Source organism: Molossus molossus, unplaced genomic scaffold (genome assembly GCF_014108415.1).
Source record: "Molossus molossus isolate mMolMol1 unplaced genomic scaffold, mMolMol1.p scaffold_m16_p_1, whole genome shotgun sequence".
NCBI lineage: Eukaryota > Metazoa > Chordata > Mammalia > Chiroptera > Molossidae > Molossus > Molossus molossus.
Window position 1 is genome coordinate 106,282,363 of NW_023425344.1, and position 23,964 is coordinate 106,306,326.

The 23,964-nt window shown below is 39.3% G+C and overlaps 1 protein-coding gene across 1 annotated transcript in view; it reads right to left on the reverse strand.

Annotated features, from left to right (window-relative positions):
• Nucleotides 1–16,422, reverse strand: part of SPAG6 (sperm associated antigen 6) — a 95,870-nt gene extending 79,448 nt beyond the window's left edge. Inside the window, 3 exon segments of the mRNA XM_036270191.1 lie at nt 15,812–15,908; nt 15,996–16,083; nt 16,132–16,422. Coding sequence (XP_036126084.1) covers nt 15,812–15,908; nt 15,996–16,083; nt 16,132–16,422 — 476 coding nt within the window.
• Nucleotides 16,423–23,964: the final 7,542 nt, after the last annotated feature.

Consider the following 23,964-nt stretch of genomic DNA (forward strand, 5'->3'; position numbering starts at 1 on the left):
AGGTAAATTTCTAGAAGTATTAGGAACGTGAGTTGGGACAAAATAAACACAAGTGCTTGATAAATTAAAGTGCTAACTAAAGGAATCAATTCCTTATGTTGACCATATCTTTCATCAACAGTTTATTACTATTAGTGTACATGACTCATTAATTAATCAACACCTTCCATTCTGATGAAGAAATACTTAAGGTCCTATGGCTCCATAGATTAAGCCTTTTCTACCATATATTTTAGAATTACCATGGAATGAATAATTCATTCAAGAAATATATTAGGATTCAACACAATTCCCATCAAAATACCAATGGTATTTTATAGAACTAGAACAAATAATCCAAAAATTTGTGTGGAAACACTAAAGACCTCAAATAGCAACAGAATTATTTAAAAAAGAAGAACATGGTAGGAGGTATCACACTACCTGATATCAAACAATATTACAAGTCTATAGTAATAAAAGCAGCATGGTACTGGCATAAAAACAAACATATAAATTAATGGAACTGAATAGAGAGTTCAGAAATAATCCATGCCTATAGGGTCAATTCATCTATGACAAAGGAATCAAGAAAATACAATAGGGTAAAGACAGACTATTCAATAAATGGTGGTGGAAAAATTGAACAGATGCATACCAAAAAAATTGAAACTAGACCACCTTCTTATACCATGTCAAGAATAAACTTAATATGGATTAAAAACTTAAATGTGAGATTCAAAACCATAAAAATCCCTGAAGAAAACAGGCAGTAAAATCTTGGACATTTTGTTTAGCAATATTTTTTCTGATATATCTTCATTGTGTAAATGTACCACAGTTTTTTTAGCAAGGAATACATAAGAAAAAATGAGACTACGTCAAACTAGAAAGTTCCTGCACAGCAAGAAAACCATCCACAAAATCAAAAGAGAACATATGAATGGAAGAAGATATTTGCCAATCATACATCTAATAAGGGTTAATATCCAAAACTGATAAAGAACACAGATAACACAACACTAGAAAAACAAACAACCCAATTAAAAAGTGGGTGGAGTCTGGCTGGTGTGGCTCAGTGGTTGAGCATCGACCCATGCACCAAGAGGTCACCAGTTCGATTCCCAGTCAGGACTCATGCCCAGGTTGTGGGCCCGATCCCCAGTGGGGGGCATGCAGGAGGAAACCAGTTGATTTTCTCTCTCATCAATGTTTTTATCTGTCTCTCTCTCTCTCTCTTCCTTTCTCTCTAAAATTAATAAAAATAAAAAAAAATTAAAAAGTAGGTAGAAAACCTGAATAGACACTTTTCCAAAGAAGACATAAATATCCAAGAGACACATGAAAAGTTGTTCAACATCACTGTCATCAGAGAAATGTAAACCAAAACCACAATGAGATATCACCTCATGCCTGTCAGAATGGCTATCATCAATATATCAACAAACAGCAAGTGTTGGCAAGGATATGGAGAAAAGGAAACCCTCATGCACTCTTGATGGGATTGTAAATTGGTGAATTCACCATAGGAAACAGTATAGAGGTTCCTTAAAAAACTAAAAATGGAATTTCATTATGACCCAGCAGTTCCACTTTTGAGAATATATCCAAAGAAACCCGAAGTACTAATTCAAAAGAATATATGCACCCCTGTGTTCACTGCAGCATTATTTACAATAGCCAAGACATAGAAGCAACCCAAATGTCCATCAATAGATGAGTGAATAAAAAAAGCTGTGGTACATTTACACAATGGAATACTACTTGGCCATAAAAAAAATGAAACTGTACCTTTTGTGACAGCAGAAATGGATCTAGAGGGTATTATGCTAAGTGAAATAAGTCAGACAGAAAAAGATAAATACCATATGATTTCACTTATATGGGGAATCTAAAGAACAAAATAAGCAAACAAACAAAATAGCAATAGACTCACAGATACAGAGAACAGAATGTCAAATGACATAGGGGAGGGGGCTGCAGGGATCTGGGTGAAAAGGTGAAGGGATTAAGTATAAATTGGGACTCCTGGTCAAGATGGCAGCATAGGTAAACGTGGTACTTGCCTCCTCCCACAATCACATCAAAATTACTACTAAACTACAGAAAAAACATCATTCAGAACTGTCTGAAATAGAGCTGAATGGAAGTCCTACAACTATGAAATTATAGAAGAAGCCACATCAAGACTGGTAGGAGGGGCAGAGGTGCAGACAGGCTGGTCCCACACCCATGTGGGGCGGATAAAAATCAGGACGGACACCTCAGCTGGAAAGGTCCTCCCTGAGGAGCAAAGAGTCCCCATCCCACATCAAGCCCCCCAGCTCAGGATTTCCAGTACCAGGAAAAGAACTCCCATAACTTCTGGCTGTAAAAACCAGCAGGGATTGAGGCTGAAGGAGGTTGAGGCTTCTAGAGTCCCAGGCAGTCCCTTTTAAAGGGCCCAAGCATAGACTTACTTGGACCTGCTCCCTCCAGACTCCAACATGGAAGAGGCAGCTTGAAAATCACCAGAGACATATGGGGAAGAACTGAGTTGTTTGGCATCAGGATGAGAGCTGGAGAGGCAGCTTTCTCCCAGACAGGCATGGTGGTGGAGGCAGTTGTAGCTTTGGTGAGCCCTTCCCACATGTGGCAGGCAGATGGGTGCTGTATCTGGGACTCCAGCAAACTTGCTCATACTGTTTGCCCCACCCTGGTGACTCTCTGAGGCCCTGCCCTACCCAACTTTCAGGCCCACCCAAGCTGTTTCCAGTGGCTTTACTATAGGATTGGCCTGTCTTGGCTCCTGCTTCAGATTTCCCTAAATTCTCTTAAATAGCATCAGGCCTCAGGAAGCCCCATACCTCTCGCTAAGTGGCCCCAGGCCCAGCACTAGAAGCAGCTAGCCTTGGTTCACAGCTTGGCTTTGCCTAGATACCTCCAAGACCAACACAGGAACTGGCTAACTGTAGGTCACTTTGTAGCTATGCCTAGTGGCCCCAGGTAGACTACAGGCTGTGGGTGACCTTGCCTCAGAGCCAGCACATCCAGTGGACAGCTTCAGACCACATTGAAGCACCACCACCCAACCATCTCCACAAGCAACACACTCAAGGAGTGGTCAATGGGTATCAGAGCCCTGATGAAGTAAGTCTCGCTCTGTGTGTTGGACCCCTATATAGCTGATCTTCCAAGATAGTCAGAGGTCAGTGGTCAGTGGGCACAGCCAGTCTTTGCAGCTGATTAGCCTGAGTAAATCCCTCCCATTGACATGCCAACAGCAATCAAGACTCAACTACAACAGAAGGGTAGACAGTCCACATGAGGGGTACACCTTGAGGGCCCAGCTGGGGTGACCACAAAGGCTGTGCCACTGGACCCTACAGAACACCTACTATAATAGGCCACCCTATGAAGCTTGGGAGACATAGCAATTCTACCTAATACATAGAAACAAACACTGGGAGGCAGCCAAAATGAAGAAGCAGAGAAATATGTCCAAAAATCAAAGAACAGAAAAAACTCCTGGAAAATGCTAAACAAAATGTAGATAAGCAATCCGACAGATACAGATTTCAAAACACTGGTTATAGGGATGCTCAGAGAACTTAGTGAGAATTTCAAGGAACTTAATGAGAATGCCAAAGAACTTAGTGAGGACCTCAAGAGAGTAAAAAAGGACCAGTCAGAATTGAAGAATGCACTAACTGAAATAAAGAATAATTTACAGGGAATCAATAGTAGAGTAGGTGAAGCCAAGAAGCAAACCATTGATTTGGAATATAAGGAAGCAAAAAATCAGAACAAAGAATCCAAAAAAATGAGGATAGTGTAAAGAACCTCTAGGACAACTTCAAGTGTACCAACATTCGCACTGTGGGGGTGCCAGAAGAAGAAGAGGGAGAGCAAGAAATTGAAAACCTATTTGAAAAAAATAACGACAGAAAACTTCCCTAACTTGGTGGAGGAAACAGACATAGAAGTCCAGGAAACACAAGGGAGTCGCAAATAAGATGAACCCAAAGAGGTCCACACCAAAATACATCATCATCAAAATGCAAAAAATTAAAGACAAAAAGAAAATCTAGAAAGCACCAAGAGAAAAGCTGGTCAATGGGGAGAAAGGAGAGACATCTGTAATACATTCAACAATAAAGATAAGTTTTTAAAAAAAGAAGTACAAATGGGTAGTTACAGAATAGTCATAGAGATAGAAACTACAGCATAAGGAATATAGTTACCTACAAAGGAGCTCCCATAAGACTGTCAGCTGATTTCTCAAAACAAACTTTGCAGGCCAGAAAGGAGTGGCAAGAGATATTCAAAGTGATAAAAAGCAATGACCTACAACCAAAATTACTCTATCCTGCAAAACTATCATTTAGAATTGATGGACACATAGAGGTTCCCAGACAAGAAAAAGCTAAAGGCAGTCATCACCACCAAATCAGTATTATATAAAATGTTGAAGGGTCTTCTTGAAGAAGAAACAAAATATGAACAATAAAATGGCGAAAAATACTTATCTATCAAGTGAATCTACAAACAAAACAAGCAAGCACCACAGAATCAGACTCATAGATACAGAGAACTTTTTGTTGTTGCCAGAAGGGAGGGGGTGAACGGATGGGTGAAAAAGGTGAAGGAATTAAGAAATACAAATTTGTTGTTAAACTAACGAACCTCAAAGGGAAGCAGGAGTGGGGGGGGCAGAAAGAGAAACACCAATCTGAAAGAACTATTTAAATGAAGCTCAGAACCCAAAACAGTTTGATGACATTGACAAAACGGAGAATACAGCATGACTGCAGCACAAGAGCAGGGAGAAGGCTGGAGGAAGACGGCTAAGAAATGACAGAACCCAAATCCTGAAGGATTTTGAATTGTATCTGAACATTAATGTCAGTGCAGTGGCAGATCAAATTTGCACTTTGTAAAGAGGGATCACCCTGGTTACAATGGGAAGAAAGGAGGAAAACAGACAAGATTGGAGGCAGGAAGCCTACTTAGGAAGCTGTTGTAGGAACACCAGATGTGAAGATAGCCCGGAGAACAGCAATGGCACAAGGGAAAGAGAGAAGAGAAAGGTCTAAGGAGATACTTAGGAGACAAACTGATTGTGTGAAGAAGATGGAGGAATGGGTGATACTTCCAGCTTTCTGGCTTGGACAAGGGATGCAGGATTGTGGCTGACTGTTGAAGAAGCCAGGAGAAAGTCAGACCAGTCTGAAATGTCAAATGGAAGGGGTGACGGTTCAAGGGATAAAGCTGGAGAGTCTGGCTGGGGCCAGGTCAAATTGGGCTGTAGGTCACGTAAGATTTTGTGATGTTATTCTAAGTGAATGGGAAGCTATGGGGAGCTTTATTGTTTACACTACTAACTCTCAGGGAAACAAATGAAAAGGAAAACTGAATAATTCCCAGGTCCACCATGCATGGCTGAGCCGGCTGTGTCCTGCACCCATCCAGGGGATGCCACTCACATAGATCATGATATCACTGGTGCCTCCAAAGTCATGCAAAGCACAGCAGCCATCCATGACATAGCATGTTATGTGGTTCTCTAGTTTCTTATGTGAATAAATGTCTTATCTCCAGTATAAAATAAACATCTCTAGAGAAGGGCTTATGTTTTATACTTCTTTTCTGTTTCTCAAATAACCTATCATAGTTCTGAATATACTGCTAGCTGTTGTTAAAAAACTTGTGGTCTTGGTTCTAGAAACCACCACTCACTTTGATTTTACTGCGTTAAGCACTACCTATTGTCCTATCACAGTTAGTTAACTCCAATTACACTTATCAGCTTTAATGATTTAATTTTTTTATTTCTATAGTAAGGTATTACATTTACATGATTATACTTTTACTGAAGCAAGTTTCATAACACTGATGGATTATACAATTTGTTCTCATTTTCCTTCATGGGTCATTTTTTGTTTGTTTTTGTTTGTTTGTTTGTTTTATCCTCACCCGAGGACATCTTTTCATTTTTTGTTCAGATAGAGTGGGAGGGAGAGAGGGGAAGAGAGAGAGAAACATCGATGTGAAAGCGACACATCAAGTGGCTGCCTCCCGCACGACCCAACCAGGGCCGGGGACAAACTGCAACCGAGGTACCTGCCCTTAGTGGGAACCGAACTCAGGTCTCTCTGGACTGCAGGACCGACGCTCTAACCGCTGAGCCAAACCAGCCAGGGCCATGGGTCATTTTTTATTTGAAGATATTTAAGTGTTTCTCCTTTGCATTTATTTATTTGTTTGTTTGTTTATTTATTTATTTATTTTTATCCTCACCTGAGGACATTTTTGCATTTATCTTCAAATAGAGCAGGGGAGAGAGGGAGGAAGAGAGAGAGAGAAACATCGATGTGAGAGAGACACGTCAACTGGTTGCCACCCACACAACCCCAACTGGGGCTGGGGAAAAACTGCAACCAAGCTACATACCCTTAGCAGGAACCAAACTTGGGTCTCTCTGGTCTGCGGGCCGATGCTCTAACTGCTGAGCCAAACCAGCCAGGGCCTCCCTTGCATTTTTTTACAGTAAGAATTTTCAGGACCTGATTTGGTTTCTCCCAGCCTCTGGCCACTATTCCTTCATTTGATTAAGAAATAATAAATTTTGGTATCACATGTCTATTTGTTTTGTTTTGTGTGAAATACTTTTTCACTGTCATAACTGTCAAGTCAATTATGTTAGTTTAGAATGAATCACAAAACATGTATGGTCTTTTTACATTATGATCAAAAGTAATCGATTTCCCTTTTTTTAAAAATTATTCTCATTATAGTTAATACTTTAGTTAGTATCTTCTGAATTTTATTAACTCAGCTGTTTATGAGTGAAGGGCCGCCACACCTGATACACCATCTCTGAGTGGGGAGAGGGGAGAGGAAGATGAGACCGAGACCCCTGACTCCCTGAGCGAGCTAGCAACTCTTCTAAGAGGGCAAGGAAGCACAGTGTATATTTATTTACTTATTTCACATATACTTACATAGCATTTACCATTTACCAATGAAAACTGGCCTATTGCCAGGTTTAGAATGCATACCAAAGGGTGTAATCTGCTGAACTGACATTATTCTCCCATGTACGCTACTGTATCTGTCTTCCGTGATTACTGTTTTAAACTGGTGCATCTGTCTGACTCTCCACTAGGTCACAGCCATCACCATCCACATATGTGGTATTTTAACTGAGTGAGCATGTAGAGCATACAAATTATGGCAAGTTCAATTTACACATACTTTAGATAAAATGATTGGAATTCACGTTTATAATTACATAAAGAAATATAAAAATGAGCCCTGGCCAGTTTGGCTCAGCCTGAGGTCCAGAGAGACCCTGGTTCGGTTCCCGCTAAGGGCACATGCCTTTGTTGCAGTTTGTCCCCGGCCCTGGTTGGTCATGTGGGTGGCAGCCACTCAATGTGTCCCTTTCACGTCAATGTTTCTCTCTCTCTCTCTTCCTCTCTCTCCCTCCCACTCTATCTGAACAAAAAATGGAAAAATGTTCTCGGGTGAGGATAACAAAAAAAAAAGATATATAAAAATAAACTTTAACTATGGTTTTCAAATGAGCATGTAAGTTCCACATACCTAAACCTTTATTCCCAGCCGAGCTCTCTCCTGGGCTCCAGAGACCTAAACATCCAAACTGCTTACCACAGTCACAGGCACACAGATATCCCAGACACACTCCAACCTCAACACTGTTAAAGCGAAACCATCATTTCCTCTACCTTTGGTATCCTCTTTCTCCATCAATCAATGGCACTAACCTAAGCAGCCAGCAGCTGGGAATCATATTGAATTCATCTCTCTCCTTAGCTGCCCCTGCCCCCTTCTACCAAGTCACAAGTCCTGCATGTCTCTTATCCAGCTAGACTGGCACAGCAAAAATGGATACCTGGTCTTTCTGGTCCTGTTTTAATCCTCTCCAATCTGTTCTCCACACTACTGTGAAAATCGCCTTTCTAAAACACAAAGTGGATCCCAACGTTCCTGTCATTAAAACTCTTCAGTGGCTTTCTATTGATTTCAGGATAAATCCAAACTTCAGATGAGGTCCTTCATAATTAGGCCTGTTTTCCTCTCTAGCCATTGACTTCTCTCTCCTTGCTTTATTACCCCAAGAAGCTCCTAAACATTTGCCTTTTCTATCAAGTACACACCACACTTTCTCTTGCCTCTGTGCCTTTACACATAATTTCCCTCTACCTGAATGCAGTTCTCCCCTCCCCTTCTTGGTTAGCTAACTCCTAGCAGCTCCTCCTATAGACAGCACCCTTCACTCCCAATACTTGAGGTTAAGTACCCTACCTATGTGCTCCATATGTCTATCTTTAAACACTTACCAAACTTATTTTATTTATTTATATCTCTCTCCATTAGCAAATAAGCTCCTCATGGGCTTTCTAGTTCTGCATGATCATCATCTAAGCATTCATCTGGCACTCAGACACTCAATAAATGTTTATTGAATGATGAACAAACTGTGAAAATTAATATATAGAGAATAAATAGAGCAGTTCTAAAAGGATTGTCTGCTCCAAGAGGTTTCATGAGTAATATTTAAAGAGGAAAATTTTGGAAGACAGTCAGTTCAAAAATATATCTTCAGATAGAATTTATTTTATTCATACTCCACCCTATCCTAATTTTTTTATATAGTTTACTCTAAAATACATATATACAAAGACAGATATATAGAGATTTTTTTTTGGTACGTGCCTCTAGCAGGAACCAAACCCGGGACTCTCTGGTCCACAGGTCAGTGCTCCAACCGCTGAGCCAAACAAGCCAGGGCTACAAAGATAATTATTTAAAGCCATGTGGTAGAGACGGGGACTGACAATTTTATTAAAAACATAGGTTAGGGTAGGGATAGTGGTTGCATTTGAGCTCTGAACATAGCACTGCGTTTCATGACAGCAAAAGTAAAAAGGGAAATGCTTGTGAAATAAAAGAAAATAGGAACAATTTTTTTCCCTGAAATTTCATACCAAGGGCTAGCTTGGTATATAATAATTTTTTTTTTTTTTAATCCTCACCAGAAGACATTTTTCCATTTTTTGTTCAGGTAGAGTGGGAGGGAGAGAGAGGAACAGAGAGAGAGAGAGAAACATCGATGTGAAAGGAACACATCGAGTGGCTGCCACCCGCACAACCGACCAGGGCCGGGGACAAACTGCAACGGAGGTACATGCCCTTAGCGGGAACTGAACCCGGGTCTCTCAGGACCGCAGGCCAACGCTCTAACCGCTGAGCCAAACCGGCCAGGGCGGTATATAATAATTAATAAAGATTGGTTGCATAAAAGAGTATATGTAACTTTATATTAAAAACAATTAATAACAAAATGAAAAATATCTTCCATGACAGATTTAAAGATGATATGGGAAAATTATCTATTTTTAAAGTAAGTCCACAATTTCAAAGTTTAAAATAGGGTATATTATTAGACTAACTTTACAAAGACATTTCTATGGAAAACAAATATAATCTAGTAAATGTACATAATTTAATAGTGATTCTAACTTGCCACATAGACAGAATATATGGAAAAGTAGATAAAGATCATTTCCTTTGGAGACATATGCATACATACACATAAACACAAATGTTACTTGTTTTCACCTAGACTTTTAAAAGAACTTGAATAAACAATAAATTTTAAATTGAGCTACCCTTATGATAGAAAACATGGGGCATATGGCAAAATCAAACCATTATTTTACTTTGAAAATTAGAAAAGTCTGATTTGTGTTCAGATGGATCATCCCACCCCACTATAAAGCAAAGTCAAATGTTTTCTCAAGGTGTAGCCCTGGATTTCTCCTAGGGTCAGTACCTCTACTCAGTAGAAATCCCAAAGTTCTGCTCCCAAAGAACAGGGAAGAAAAGTCCTTCACATAAGGTATGTTTAAATGAAAAACAAAGAGAATTGTTAAGTATACGTTCACCATCAGTCAACCAACAAATATCAAGTGCCGCCTCCGCTATGCGCTCCCTCGGGTGCCCTGGAGAGAAGGCAGTCAATCGCAGGCGGCTGACCGCCCTGGGCTCTGATGAGTATCCTCTGCACCTTCCCTGATCCTGATAGGGTCTCAGCCCAACAACTCTCTGAAGTACTCTCTTGGGTCTCAACTCCCAGTGGATTACACACTCTTCCCTAGGTACTTTAATACGTTTCTGGTTTGATAGGCTTTTCCTTAGAAGCCACAGGAAGCCAAAAGGTCCTCTAGAGCTCTGAGGCCAGTTTAAGCTCAAAATATAACTCCTTCTCCCCCAAAACCTCCAAGTATTTATCAGAGTTAGTCCTCTGCATCTGGCCTCTACTTAAGCTCCCATAATGGTCCTCAAGGAGACCTCAAAAGCCAATCATGCACAATTACTGGACAGCCTTTGTACCCAAAGGCATAAACAGACAATTTGTTTTAACAGTTAACACTGAGGTTTACTAGAAATTCCGAGAACCATTTAGAAATAATTTATTTATACCTATAAGCAGAAAGAGCACAAGGTCAGACAGCAATTAAGAAATAGGTCTTTGTCCCACTTCAACAACTGACTTTGTGATGAGGGCAATTATCCAACCATTTTGGGCTTAAGTATCCACACTGAAGATACCTATGCTGCCTACCTGAGCTGTTATTAGAATCTGATTTTTAAAGAGATGTGAAAAAACTTAGAAAAATAATTATTCCTTTATTCGATTTAAACATGTGAAACATCTGCTCTATGTAAAGTATTACCCTAGGCACAGAATTTATGGTTAGTGGAGAAAACAGAAATGAAATAATTGCAATTATAATAAGTATTATGAAAGAGAAATATTAAGAGCAAGGAAAGCATAAATCAGGAGACTTCTCTTACTATGAAGGCCCAAGGAAGGTTTCCCTGAGGAATCAACATCTAAATAGAGCCATAAGCCAGTTGAGCATCATCTCATCCAGCAAAAGGTGTAGTTGGTTCTTGGTCAGGGCACAAGCCCAGGTTTCAGGTTTGATCCCTGGCCGGGTGCATGCAGGAGGCAACTGATCGATGCTTCTCTCTGACATTGATGTTTCTCTCTCCCTCTCCCTTCCTCTCTCTCTCTAAAATCAATAAAAACATTTTTTAAAAATGAGTAGAAATTAATTAGGCAAAGAAGTATAGGAAAAGGTTCTAGTCATAGGAGCAAAGGTCATGGAAAAAAAAACATTAAAATGTAAAGTGGAATTAGAAAATATTTAAATAAACTTTCAAAAATGTTTAATATATAACATTTAGATTTAACCCACACTACTTGCCATTTCTAAGCCTCACTCTTATAGGCTCAATGATGGCTTGGAATTTTGTTTTGTTTTGTTTTGTTTTGTTTTGTTTTGTTTCCTTAATTCCAGCCCTCATTGTATTATTTTCTACTTATGTACCAATGCTTAAATAACAAAAGAGATAAATGTCCTTGCAGAAACAATGGTTTGGAACACAGAATAAAATTCTGAATAATCCTGGGTATATTGTTAGGTGCTACATTTTCAGGAATGTTATAGCTCTATAGAATATTTTCCACTTAAACATATGTGAAAAAGCCTCTATCCCTATCTTTAAAAAAAAAAAAAAAGAAAGAAAAAGCTCAGTGCTTTGAGTTATATATTTACAATTATAAGACTCCTTTTATAATGACAAAATGCATCAAATATAAATAGCATAATTCACTTTTTGAAGTTGCTCCACTAATTATCTTTATCCTATGGACCAGTAGTTTTTGTAAGAGAATCATGGTACATTTATCTACCAGGATATGGTTTAAATACATTATAAATGCTTAACACAGGCTTTTCCTTCTCATAGCACATTGAGGTGCTAGATCATTAATCTGAAATGTTTAACCCTGCCCCAGACACACGTAATTTTAAAATCATTTTATGTCAACATATATTACTTATTTTCTTGAATTCTGGGTCCATTAAAATTGCCTTGACTTGCAAATTAGCTTCATACAAATGCATATTAAAGTGTTATGCAAACTTCTCTATTCCTACTCTTCTGAAAATGCAAATGCCTACTATTTTACTATAGGTTATATGTAATATATTACAAAGTATTATTTTAAACTCTACCTTCACTTTACTTATAAAAATATCTCCTTCAGAGAAGTTTATTTTATTTAGCAAACCAGTTTAAAAATTATTTTCTTGGAACTTCTTTAGCTTATTTCAAAGGACCTCCTAAACAACCTAAGAATGGCCTGTTATTCCACTATGCCATAAAACATGATTCTGATATCTTATAACTAAACAACTACCTTAAATTGCTCAAATTATATAATTGGTAGAATTAACAATGTATTATTTCTACTATTATTATTCAAAGAGCAAAATTATCAAAATTCATTTTTAAATAGCTGCATGATGTAATGGTTCAAATGTACAGGGTTTGAGGGTGCATAAAGAGACTTTATAACAAACATTAAACTTTTAATGTTTCCATGTATGCTCCTTTGATTTAGAAGGAATAAAATCTCAGTGAGAAAAAAATAACTCTAGGTTATAGACACATTGTACACAGTTCTTTCCAGAAACAAGTTTGATTAGAAATCAAACTTATTTTTTGTCCAAATACTGTGAAGAATATATCTTGCAACACTCTGTTTGCTTTGGTAATTACTTTAGACATATTTAATGAGGCAAATTTTCTCATTAACACATCAAAAACACAACGAAAAACAGCAGAGATTTAAAATGAAATAAAAACTCCATTGATGATTTTTCACCTTTAAAGTTCCTTTCACAGTGAATGAATTTAAAATTTTTTCACAACTGAACTGTTGATTTATTATATGCCTATATGGAAATGATTTTCACTTCATCTTGAATACATGATATGTATTTATTTAAATAGTTTATTATCAAAGTGAGAAAACAAAGCCCTCCAGGGTGTACAGAAATTATGTCAAAGGAATAAAATGCACTGGTATCTTAGGCTACCAAAATGAAATCACATTACTAAAAAAAAAAAAAGCTTGATCAGAATATATAATTGATGTTTACATATAGTGGCTCATTCAAAAACATTTTTAAATCTAGGTGATTTTTTAAAATTAATTTTTAAAGAATAAACCATTTGAATGTTTAAGTTAATTGACTATTAACAAAAGTTTTCACAACAAAGCTTACAGGTTATTTTTAATTAAAAGGATAAGTATATTAGAATACTCATTATATGTCTACTTAAAATGACTAAAGAAATGCTTGAATCTAGATAACATGAAATATGTTAAAATAAATTTCTCAGGAAAAGAAAAATTTTAGATTAGTCAATGAGTGCATAAAAAAAAGCTGTGGTACTACTCAGCTGTAAAAAAAAAGAAAGAAAAGAAACCTTACCTTTTGCAGCAGCATGGATAGACCTGGAGAGTATTATGCTAAGTGAAATATGCCACTCAGAGAAAGACAAGTACCATGTGATCTATTATATGTGGAATCTAATGAACAAAATAAACTGATGAGTTAAATAGAAATAGAGGTATGGATACATGGAACAGACTGACAGCTGTCAGAGGGGAGGGGCATTGGGGGCTGGATTAAAGAGGTAAAGGGGTTAAGCAAAACAAACAAACAAAAAAACACACAGACAAGAGTGTGGTGATAGCTAGAGGGAAAGAGTAGGGTGGTGGGGGTAGGTGGAGGTAGGCAAAGGAGGGGAAAATGGAAATGGAAAGACACTATGACTGGGACTATGGACACATGATGCAGTGTGTAGATGATGTTTTATTGAGTTGTACACTTGAAACCTGTACCCTAATAAATTCAATAAAAATTAATAGATAGCTTAAAAATATATTAGTCAAGTGAAGATCACTTTAAAACATTAAATTATATTCCTTTTGTATTCCATTCCTTCATAAGCCAGACCATAGTGAAAATAGGTGCCTATTTAAAATGTTATATCTAAGTCACTTATACTTTAATAATCACTTAGCCTAACAGTTTGGATTGATTAAATTCTATAATATGCCCTGGCCAGTGTGGTTCAGTTGGTTGAGTGTTGTCCTTTGCATCCAAAGGTCACTGGTTCAATTCCCAGCCAGGGCACATACCCGGGTTCCCATTCCAACTCTAGTCAATGTGCATGCAGGAGGCAGCCAATCAATGTTTGTCTCTCACATTGATGCTTCTCTCTCTCTCTCTCTCTCTCTCTCTCTCTCTCTCCCCCCACCCGCTCTCTCTTGCTCTCTAAAATCAATAAAAATATATTTTAAATTTCATAATATATTCTACATTGTGTACTTACAGAAAGAGGAAACCTGCTACCATTATATAAAACATTATATTCTGTATCTTAACTGTTATATATACTTCCATATTTCTGTATCAAATTTTTAATATAATGTAAACAGCAAGTGGATAGTCACAAAGGCCATTAAGAAGCACTGAGAGAGGGAGAAAATAAGTGCATTTAAAAATGTAATATGCTCTAATAAACTTTAGTGAGTATATGTGAAACACTGTGTGTCCAGCACTGTTCTGGGCACTTTGAGAAGTTTACATACATACAAGCATACACACACATGCAGAAGAAAGTAAATTAATCCACATGAAACAACTGCAGAACAAAAGATGATCAATTTTGAAATAACAAAAATTTCTAAATGGAAAACAGATTAGTGGTTGCCTAGGGTTAGGGACAAGAAGGAGGTGGGTGTGCTTGTAAAAGGGCAACACAAAGAGGCATCCTTGTGATGAAAGAGTTTTTTATCTTGACTGTGGTGGTGATGGATACACACAGGATAAAACTGTATAACACACACACACAAATAAGTACAAGTAAAACAGGGGAAACCTGAATTAAGTCAATGAATTACCAATGTCAACATGCTGGTTGTGATATACCAGTTTTCAGGTACACGGGATCTTGTATTCTTTCTTACAACTACATGTGAATCCACAATTGCCCCTAAATAAAAGGCTTCTCATGATGCAGTAGTGATAAAATGCTAGTTTACTTTGAGTTCAAATGGTGATGGAATCATGCTCAATGAGGGAGGGAGGGAGGGACGGAGGGACGGAGAGAGAGAGATACCATTATCTCTTTGTTAATAGATAAGAAGCAAATCACACACACACGTCCTCTCTACTACAGTCTGCCTGAGTTCGGGCTGAGGGGTGAAATGAGAACACCAAAAGGATTTCTCAAAGCTAGATCTTTACCGACTTTGAATCTCCTGGAAAATATTCAAGCATATCATGGTTATTTCACTAATGCAAAACGAGGAAAATGCCAGCCGCTCTGGAATTCCTTTGGTGTGAGGAAGGAGATGATCAAAGGCAGGGTGACGTGCACAGGCCCCTGGATAAAACCGGTGTAATTAAGGTAGATTCCCATTCAGGGGAAAAATGACTTCCAGGCCATTAATTTGGCTTTGACTTTCAACCGGACACTTGCCTGGTTGCGATCAAGATGGAAATACGAACTTTGGGGCCCTCTCAAACCAATCTTCACCCTCTCAGCTTCACTCCCAAAGACCTGCTAAAGAGTCTGAATACTTCCACAACCTTCGTGGTGAATTGGAAGAATTTAGGTCCTCCGTCCTCCAGTCCCCATCTTTCTCCCCCCTAAAACTCAGCCGGCGGGGCGGGGCGGGGATGGTGGTGGGATAGGAGGCTGGGGTAAAGAGAGGTTTCAGTCGAGGAACGGGAGGCAACTGGCCGAGGATACAGTGAGGGGCGAAGCAGGGCTGAGGACCCGGGGGGGGGGGGGGGGGGGGGACTAATGACTCGAGGCGCAGGGCAAGGCCGAAGCATCGGGTGATACAGCCCCGGGGGTGCAGGGCGACGCGGGTTCAGGTGAGGGTTCACCCGCATTCAGCACGGTCTCGATGCTTTGAGGTCTGGTCGCCAGTTCTGCCACCATCCACACGAGCTGGGTTCGGGTTTCCTGATACTGCTCGAGCACTGCAAGGAGAGACACGTTAGAGCGGGCCTCCCTGTCGTCCCCTGGCTCCCGCTGCCAGCCGTCGGGGCGCCCGCACCAGCCCTTACTTTGCAGCACCTCCCTCTGATTGATTGTGCCCGCAACTTCCCACCGGCCGCAGACTGCGGGGCGACTCGCGGGGCTGCGCCTGGCCTGCTAGTCCGCGGAGGAGAGGGGCGACTGAGGCGGGTCCTCTCTGTGTACCCGCGTCTGCCCGACCAAAACCGGAACGCGGCCGTTGAACTTCAACACCCAGTCTGGGGAGTGATGTCCTGGCCGCGGGTCCCCGCACACCCGAAGGCCGCCAGCCTCCGGGGAACTTCGCCTACAGCACCCCCCAACCCCACCCCGCGACGTGCCAAACGCACCCAGCCGCCGCAGGAGTCGTGCACCGTCGAGCGTCACTACCCTGATGGGTAGGGCGTCCGCGGGGAGCACAGGTTCTTTACATACCGACCTCAGATCTGCGGAGCTGCCTGGCTGCACGAGATTCATCCCAGCCGGGAGCCCCGTGTGCCCAGAAAACCCAGTGCAAGTGCAGTGAGACAAAGAAACTGGGCAATGGAGTCGTCTTGGCTTCCACAGTCGAAATAAATTTCACGTCACATTGTATACTTTGATAAATACATTATTGTCAATGCAATCTTGAAGTCAAATGCTTTTCCCTTTAGTCCAGCTTTTATATACCTGGCATTTCGGATTTCAGAATTCCTTGGTGGGTAAACAATGTTCATACACTGAATTATATTATATTGAAAGCATTAGTAATTACTCCCAGATATTCAGCGAGAAAGACATACAATGAAACAATGTGATAGATGTCCTTTCTTTTGTGACTCTCTCCTCCTCCTACCTATGTTGTTTCTTCACTTTTGTGTAATTTTTAAACATTTTCACTTTTTAAAATTTAGGCTTTATTTTGTTGCTGAATGACATTCCCCCCCCCCCAAAAAAAGGGGGTGAGGGATCTTTACCTGGAAAGTCTTCATTCAAATATCTTAATCAGACTTCCCTAGTGTATATAACTTTAACTCTTTACCTAGTCTCTTTTAACAAAAATTAGGTACTTAGTCTATAACTGGTTTCTAGCTTCTCTAAAAACTGTATACCAAATGTTCCAATCACAGGTGTCAACTTAAAATGTTTCTCCATCAGAAACTACAATTTCACCAGATGTCAAATAAGCAGATAGCCACAGCTCCTGAGTAGTGCAAAGATAGATCTCTTGATATGTCTTCTTCAATAGAAGGGAGCATGCAAACTTAGCTGGTTCTTATATTTGGGGTGAGTCCTATCAAATAATCTTGGAGATCTCATTCTGACTTGAGTTCTCTGGTGAAGTCCTCATATTTTGTGGAGCTCTAAATAATTGGGAATGAACCTACAATCAGAGAGGGAAGTAAGTGTTTTCAGTAAGGCAGGTGTCTGTCTTTCACTCCGAAATTCAGAAGCCAATGACACCCACCATCCCTTTATTTAACTCTTAGGCATATGTTTCACAATGATCTCCACACTTCCCTAAGGAAACAGATCCTTTAAAATTAAAGTTGCTGTGTGTTTCCATTTTGAGATGCGGGGAGGGGGGGGGGGCACAGATTGAGCAAATAATTTAAAATACAAATAAACTTGCATTGTAATTTTGTTTTCAGTTCCTTGTTGCATTATGAAAAAAAAATTCCCTTAAAACTAAAAGGTGCCATAATTGGTTTCAGTCCTTAAACAATCAAACTATTAGGCTAGTACATATGCCATTTTTAGTGATTGTATCTTCTTTTCTTTTTTTTTTTTTACTATGTATTTTCTACTGTAAAAGTATTGAGATAAGAGCTAAGTGGTGGGAAAGCTGTAAAACTATAAACATAAGTCTATTTATGGAATGCTACAAAGTTTGAAAACTTTAATTCAAGTGGTATCTAATATATTTTTAACTATAGATTCTGACAGTTTGTCATTAACAATGTCTATGGATTAAACTGAGAAAACAATATAAGATTCCTACTTTATATCCGAAATTGGAGATACTAAAGAAGCTAGATCCTTTCTCCTTAATTCTAGCTTTCTTTTTTAGAAGTCTTTAAAATTAAATGGATAAATATAACATGAAATGATCATAATATACATATAAATAAATTATTAGTAATTCAAATATAAAATATGGCAACAGATTACTTTTACTGACATGAAAGTCAATTTATATTTTTTGACCCACTTTTCAACTTTCTAACTTTAAAATAAACTACCATTCTGTTTTTACAAAGTTAATTGAATGCCCAATGATCACATGTACACGTTTAACAAACAGTTAAGCAGTGAGAAAGAAAACTATTTAAAGGAATAGTTCAGGTTTTAAAAAAAGAAAAATGTTATTTAAGATAACTTAAAGTTCTTAAAGTACCAGCTGACTTTAAATACAGATATGCAATGTACTTGACACATTAAACTATACATTTAATTGAAAATAAAATATTATCTGAACAACTTGCAAAAATGTTTCTATGAAAGATTTGTTTGGAAGACTGGCTCTTTTGTAAAAAACGAATCTTATCTAACTTCAAAATCATCTTTGCATTCCTCTATGCAAATGAGACTCAAAAAGATGACAGTATAAAGCCAGTTGAAAAATCCTGTTCTATTTCTCTTTAAAAATTTGCTTTGGAAATTCAGAAAATCCCATTATCATGGGAATATATTCTAAACAAGCCTAGAAGAAATTTTGTTAATTTTAACATGTATGTTTTCTTCAGCTCCTAGCTGAATTTTAAAATTAAAGTTTTATATATGTTAATTAGATATTAACATCCACATTTTAAAAACTGCTGTTGTATATTCATATGTGCTAGACACTGCTAATAACAGAATGTGCCTTCTAGAACATGAAATCTAGTGGGAGACAGACATGTAAACAAAGTATTAATTCATTCAACAAGTATATACTGCAGCTTGCCCTGTTTTAGGGGTGTAATTTCTCTAAGCACTGTAAGTGCTTTGGGAGCAAGGAGGAGGGACATAGGATAACCTAGGTGAATAGGTGAGGTTATCTAAAACATCACTTAAATAATAAAAGACTTCTTGTTTTTTTTTAAAAAAAAAAAAATTAGCTGTTTTATCTAGATATGAAATCTCCTTCCCTCCTCCCACAAATAATTAAAACAGTGTTAGCATTTAAATAGGCATTCATTTGGCTATTGCATTTAATTCAAATTATGAGAAAATGTAATCATTTTGCCAACACCAAATCTAAAATGACTGAAATAGCTCTTTATTTAAATACTTAAGTTAAAAATAAAGGATTACATACTCCATAACTAAGTGGATTCAAAATATTATCTATAATGAAAAAAGCAAACATACTGCATCTTAAATGTTACACTACCACTCTTTGTTTTGGGGGAAAGGGGGACGTCAGGATTTTACCCTTAGGTCTGAGCAGACCAACTAATTCTGCCATCAAGTTTGTCAGTAGGGCAGAAGACTCTTGAACACTTCGGTCCTGGAGGGGAAGACTGACATTTCTATGCTTGTGTCTTATTTCCCATTCTTTGCTTTTCAAGCCTTTCAAGTCATTTCTTTACATTTTAAACTTTATAAAGTTTTTACGTTTCTTTTAGTGTTAAGGTCAAAGAAATGTTATGATGACAGTGATTTGGCTGACCCCAAAGTTCTAAAGATACACCTGTATCTTTCCTACTAATCCAGTGGATGCAGAGATTTTTGCCACTCCCAAAGTAAACCGTCATTGGGAGAATTACACATAAGAATAATTTCATCTCCAAAGACACCATACAGCACAAAGTGACTGATACTAAAATTTGATGATTCCAACATAGAAGTCTGAAATACAGCATAACATTTTCTAAGACAATGGGGCATGCATAAAAGTCAAATTATTGCTGCTGGGGTGTGTGTGTTGTGTGATGTGGGAATATCAACCTTCTCAAAACTTCTGTGTGTGTTCTTTCAAAATTGTGCCCAAACTCCACATCACCAGATAGAAAACTCTAAAAGCCCTACCAAAAAGTCTGTCAGTCACTCCCTTTCATCGCCACCCAGGCCCATCACCCCTTTAAAATCTTGGTGGTATTGGACTTTTCTCGGAGAAGGTAGATACTATTCCTTCTCCACCTTTTTATTAGTGCTGGACACAAGAGACAAAGATGAAAGGTGCCACAGAGGAAACCGACCCCTGGAGCCCACCAAGCCCGCATCCGAACCATGACACGAGCTACCGTCTAGGAGGTCGCGGCCAGCGCATGCCTTAGGTGCGGATTCTGCCATCCCTGAGCCATAGGTTCTCAGCCAACGCCGCAAACCTGGACACTTGAGGGTCCCTGCGCGGCATGGGCGCAGGGTTCCGGGTTCCAGGGCGCTGGCCCTCACAGACACCTGCGTTCAGTGTTAGCAAGGGTGCTGGGGCTGGAGTGGAAGGTAAGGATGTAGACCTCCCTGACCTCCAAGGCTTTTCCTTTATTCCGAAGTTTCTAGAACCCCAGGAGCACCTCTGCGCTCTCCGCGCACTTTCTAATGGGGCTAGGGTCAGGCAATCACGAGGGTTAGAACCCCGCGAGGCCTGCGCGGCGAGTTGCTGGGCCAGGCCGAAAGAGGGGAGCGAGTGCAGGGCGCGGGGAGCGCGGACGGGAAGAAGGGGCGGGGGCGCGCGGCTCCAGGGCGCGAGTGCGGAAGAGCAGCGCAAGCTCGGCCGGGCGCCTCCCTCCCGCGGGTCCTCCCCGGAGGCCTGCGGCGAGGGCGAGGGCGAGGGCGAGGGCCAGGGCCTGGGCGAGGGCGAGGGCGGGGGCGGGGGAAGTCCCTCTCTCCAGCTTTCTCGCTGCTCGCGGGCCGCTGGCCTGGGGATCGGGAGGAGAGGGGCCGTGGGTCCCGCGGACCCGGCTTCAGCCGGGCGGAGGGATAGACGAAGAAGGCCTCAGTTCTTTCGCTTTGCTTCACGGCCAACCTCCTGCGGTAACCGCACTCTGCGCGGGCTTCCGCGGAGATGTCCCGGCCCGAGCCTGCCCGCGGCGCGGCTGACCCATGGGCCCGGGGGTGGTGCGGCCGACCCAGAGGAGAGCCTGGAGCGAGCGGAGACCGGAACTCGGGAGCCGAGGCCCCGAAGAGCTGGCGCAGCCAGAAAAGCTCGCCACGGCCGCTTGGGTCGGCCTTGCTTCCCTCTGACTTTCTGCCCTCGGGACTTATAAAGAAAGCCCTGTTGGGGGGGCGGGGAAGGGTGTGGGGACTCCAGACTCTCTTTGCCCCGAATGGGGTTGGGAACCCTGTACCACCTTACATTAGTCAGCTCCGTAGACTTCGCGCGCAGGCGAAATCCCAGAGGCGGGGTAAAGAGCCAAAAGCTTACTTAAAAAAAATAAAAGTAAAAAAAAAAAAAAGCTGCACCTCACTGCGCATGTGCGGGCCTCGATTTTTTTGACGTCATTTCGCTTTATCAAGTCTCATGCCAAAAACTTACTGCTCATTGATTACGCTGAAGAACAATTGACTGTATGCTCTGACGCCCAGGAAATATTGCAAAAGTACAGAGAGAAGGTTTTCAAGATCCTTCTTTCACAAAAATAGCATAGGCTATTTATCCATTGCGCATACCCCCCCACAAAGATTATCAGAGCCGAAAGTAAGCTACTACGCTGACGAGTAGCTAGTAGGAAGATGCGGTGGCACAGCATCCCGTCTTTAAGAGGAGATACTTGCACTACAATTTGCAATTCCTGTTCTTTTTTTTTTTTTTATTTCAGAGGAAACATCTGAAAGCTGCTAAAGCTGAATTACTCAAACGTTTCCCCATATTTATTTTTAAAGTTTAGAATAAAGTGTCTTATATATACAATACAAGAAAAAATTAATGACCACTTATAAGAAAATACTGATACCCTTCCTATTAGTAAGATATGTAATTAATTATAAAGAAATGTTCTTTGTTCTAGGAGTGCCTTTTTTTTTTTTTCCTTCTGGTGAAATAATACGTAGTTGCTTATCATTTTAATTTTAACTCAAGGGTTAGAGTCTTGGAAGTTTACAAATACACTTGGAACTATGCAGATAATACCAGTATATTTATGGTCAAATCTCAAAGAAAAACAAACTTACAAACTCTTTGCTTAAGAGTACACCAGACGGGGACAGTTGGAGATACAGACTTCTTGCAGCACAGTTGGATAGAAAAACTTTATTTTTTAATGTGATGCTTAATGCTTTAAATGTATGGCAAATCTTTAAAATTGCTGCAAGTAACTGGTATCAATTATCTTTACAGGAAAGGATATTCCTAGAAACCATTGCACACCATTATAATATAATAGACTTGTGTTGCACTAGAGAGTCTATATGAATTATGTATATTAAAGTTATTGAAAAGGCATCTTCTTAAGTCTGTTTTAAGGTTGCATATTATTCTATTGTAAACTTACATTACTGTAATAAATTTCCGTAAAAGTGTTCTCCAAAGTGACATGAGTTTTAATATGTGAATAATTTGGGCAGAATGATCACTTGATAAAAGTGAGTGAGGTCAACTATATCTCAACCTCTTTCTCTTTAGAAAATGATGGAATAGTTTGAAGAGAACCCAAGTGAAAATATTTTAAGAAAATTGTCATGAGGCATATTTAGAAACAGCTGGTAAACACATTTTCCCAAGCTTATCCTGAGTTCTTCAGTTACACTAGAAAACAAACTGTAATGAATCATGTTCAAAGCAAAGTCACTCTCCTGAGTTAATTACTGATAAGATTATTTTCTGATTCATGAACAACTAGGTGCTTTCTATACATTATCTTCCCAGTACAATTTATACTTACATATTTTGGAAGTGTGTTTATTGCACTTTGAAGTTTTGTTCGGGAGGTTGGAAAGGAGTCAAAAATTACGTGGTAAAATTCTATAGAATATAACCAATTCCAATAATAGGTCCTCTGTACGGATGTACATCATGGAAATGACGTGGTTGTCAAACCTAATTGCGTGGCTTTGAATCCTGGTAGGAGAAATTCTACAGCCTTAGGGGTGGAGACTCAAAAGCAGCAGCAATTCTGGTTTCAGTTTAAATAAAACAATGAAATGCATCATTATTCAGGTCAATAGCGATAATTCACATGAATATGAATGCACTTTGATCTTATCCTTCAAATTCATTGAAAGACACAGTTGTAATGAAAAAGGGAGATAATCTCTTTAACTTGGTCCAAAGCAAGTTGTTGGAGCTTTTCATTCTTGAAAGACCATAGAAAGGAACGTTTCACTAAAGACTTGCTTTCCTATTTATTTATTTATTTATTTATTTATTTATTTATTTTGGAGGGGGACAGCTATTTGGACAAGCTACAGGTCATTATGTTGCCTCCAGGAACCAAGTAGTGCTAACTTTCTTCTTTGAAGTAAACTGTCTTATTTACTAAACTTGACATTTTGTGCAGCTTAAAGGTGAAAGCCTTCTATAACATCATACCTAGGAGTCATGTTTGAGTTTACCATCTGATATGATTAAAACATATTAACTACTTTCAGGAATTTTTAAGGTTTATTAAAATTAAACAGGATATTTTGAGATGCATTTTCTTAGTAGAGTACAATATCCAATACTAGCCCCTTACGTGCTCCTGTTGAACAGCAAAGATAGTTAATGCCAGGTCTGTACTCTATGAAAGTCACTTTAAAACTTTAAAATTTAATCTTACTTATGGCTGTTTAACCAGTTTTCAGACACTTTTGTTGGGAAAATAGCAAATTCTACAACTTCTTATTTACAATTTATCATTCTCCTTAGAATTCTGGAAATAGCTATCAAATATTTTTTAGTACAGTCTATCACAGTTGAAATATAATAAGGTTAAGGCATAATGAATAAGGATATCTGATTAATGCCACTAGCCTGGAGAATGTTTAGGTTTCAATTGAGCTTATTAAAGATATCCAAGCTTTATTGTAGTTATTAGTAAGGTTTTGTTTTTCTAATAAGGGTTGTTGAACTTCTGGAATCCTCTGGAAATTCAACAAATATTTGTTGAGTCATGTTAAAAGGACCCCAGAGCATAC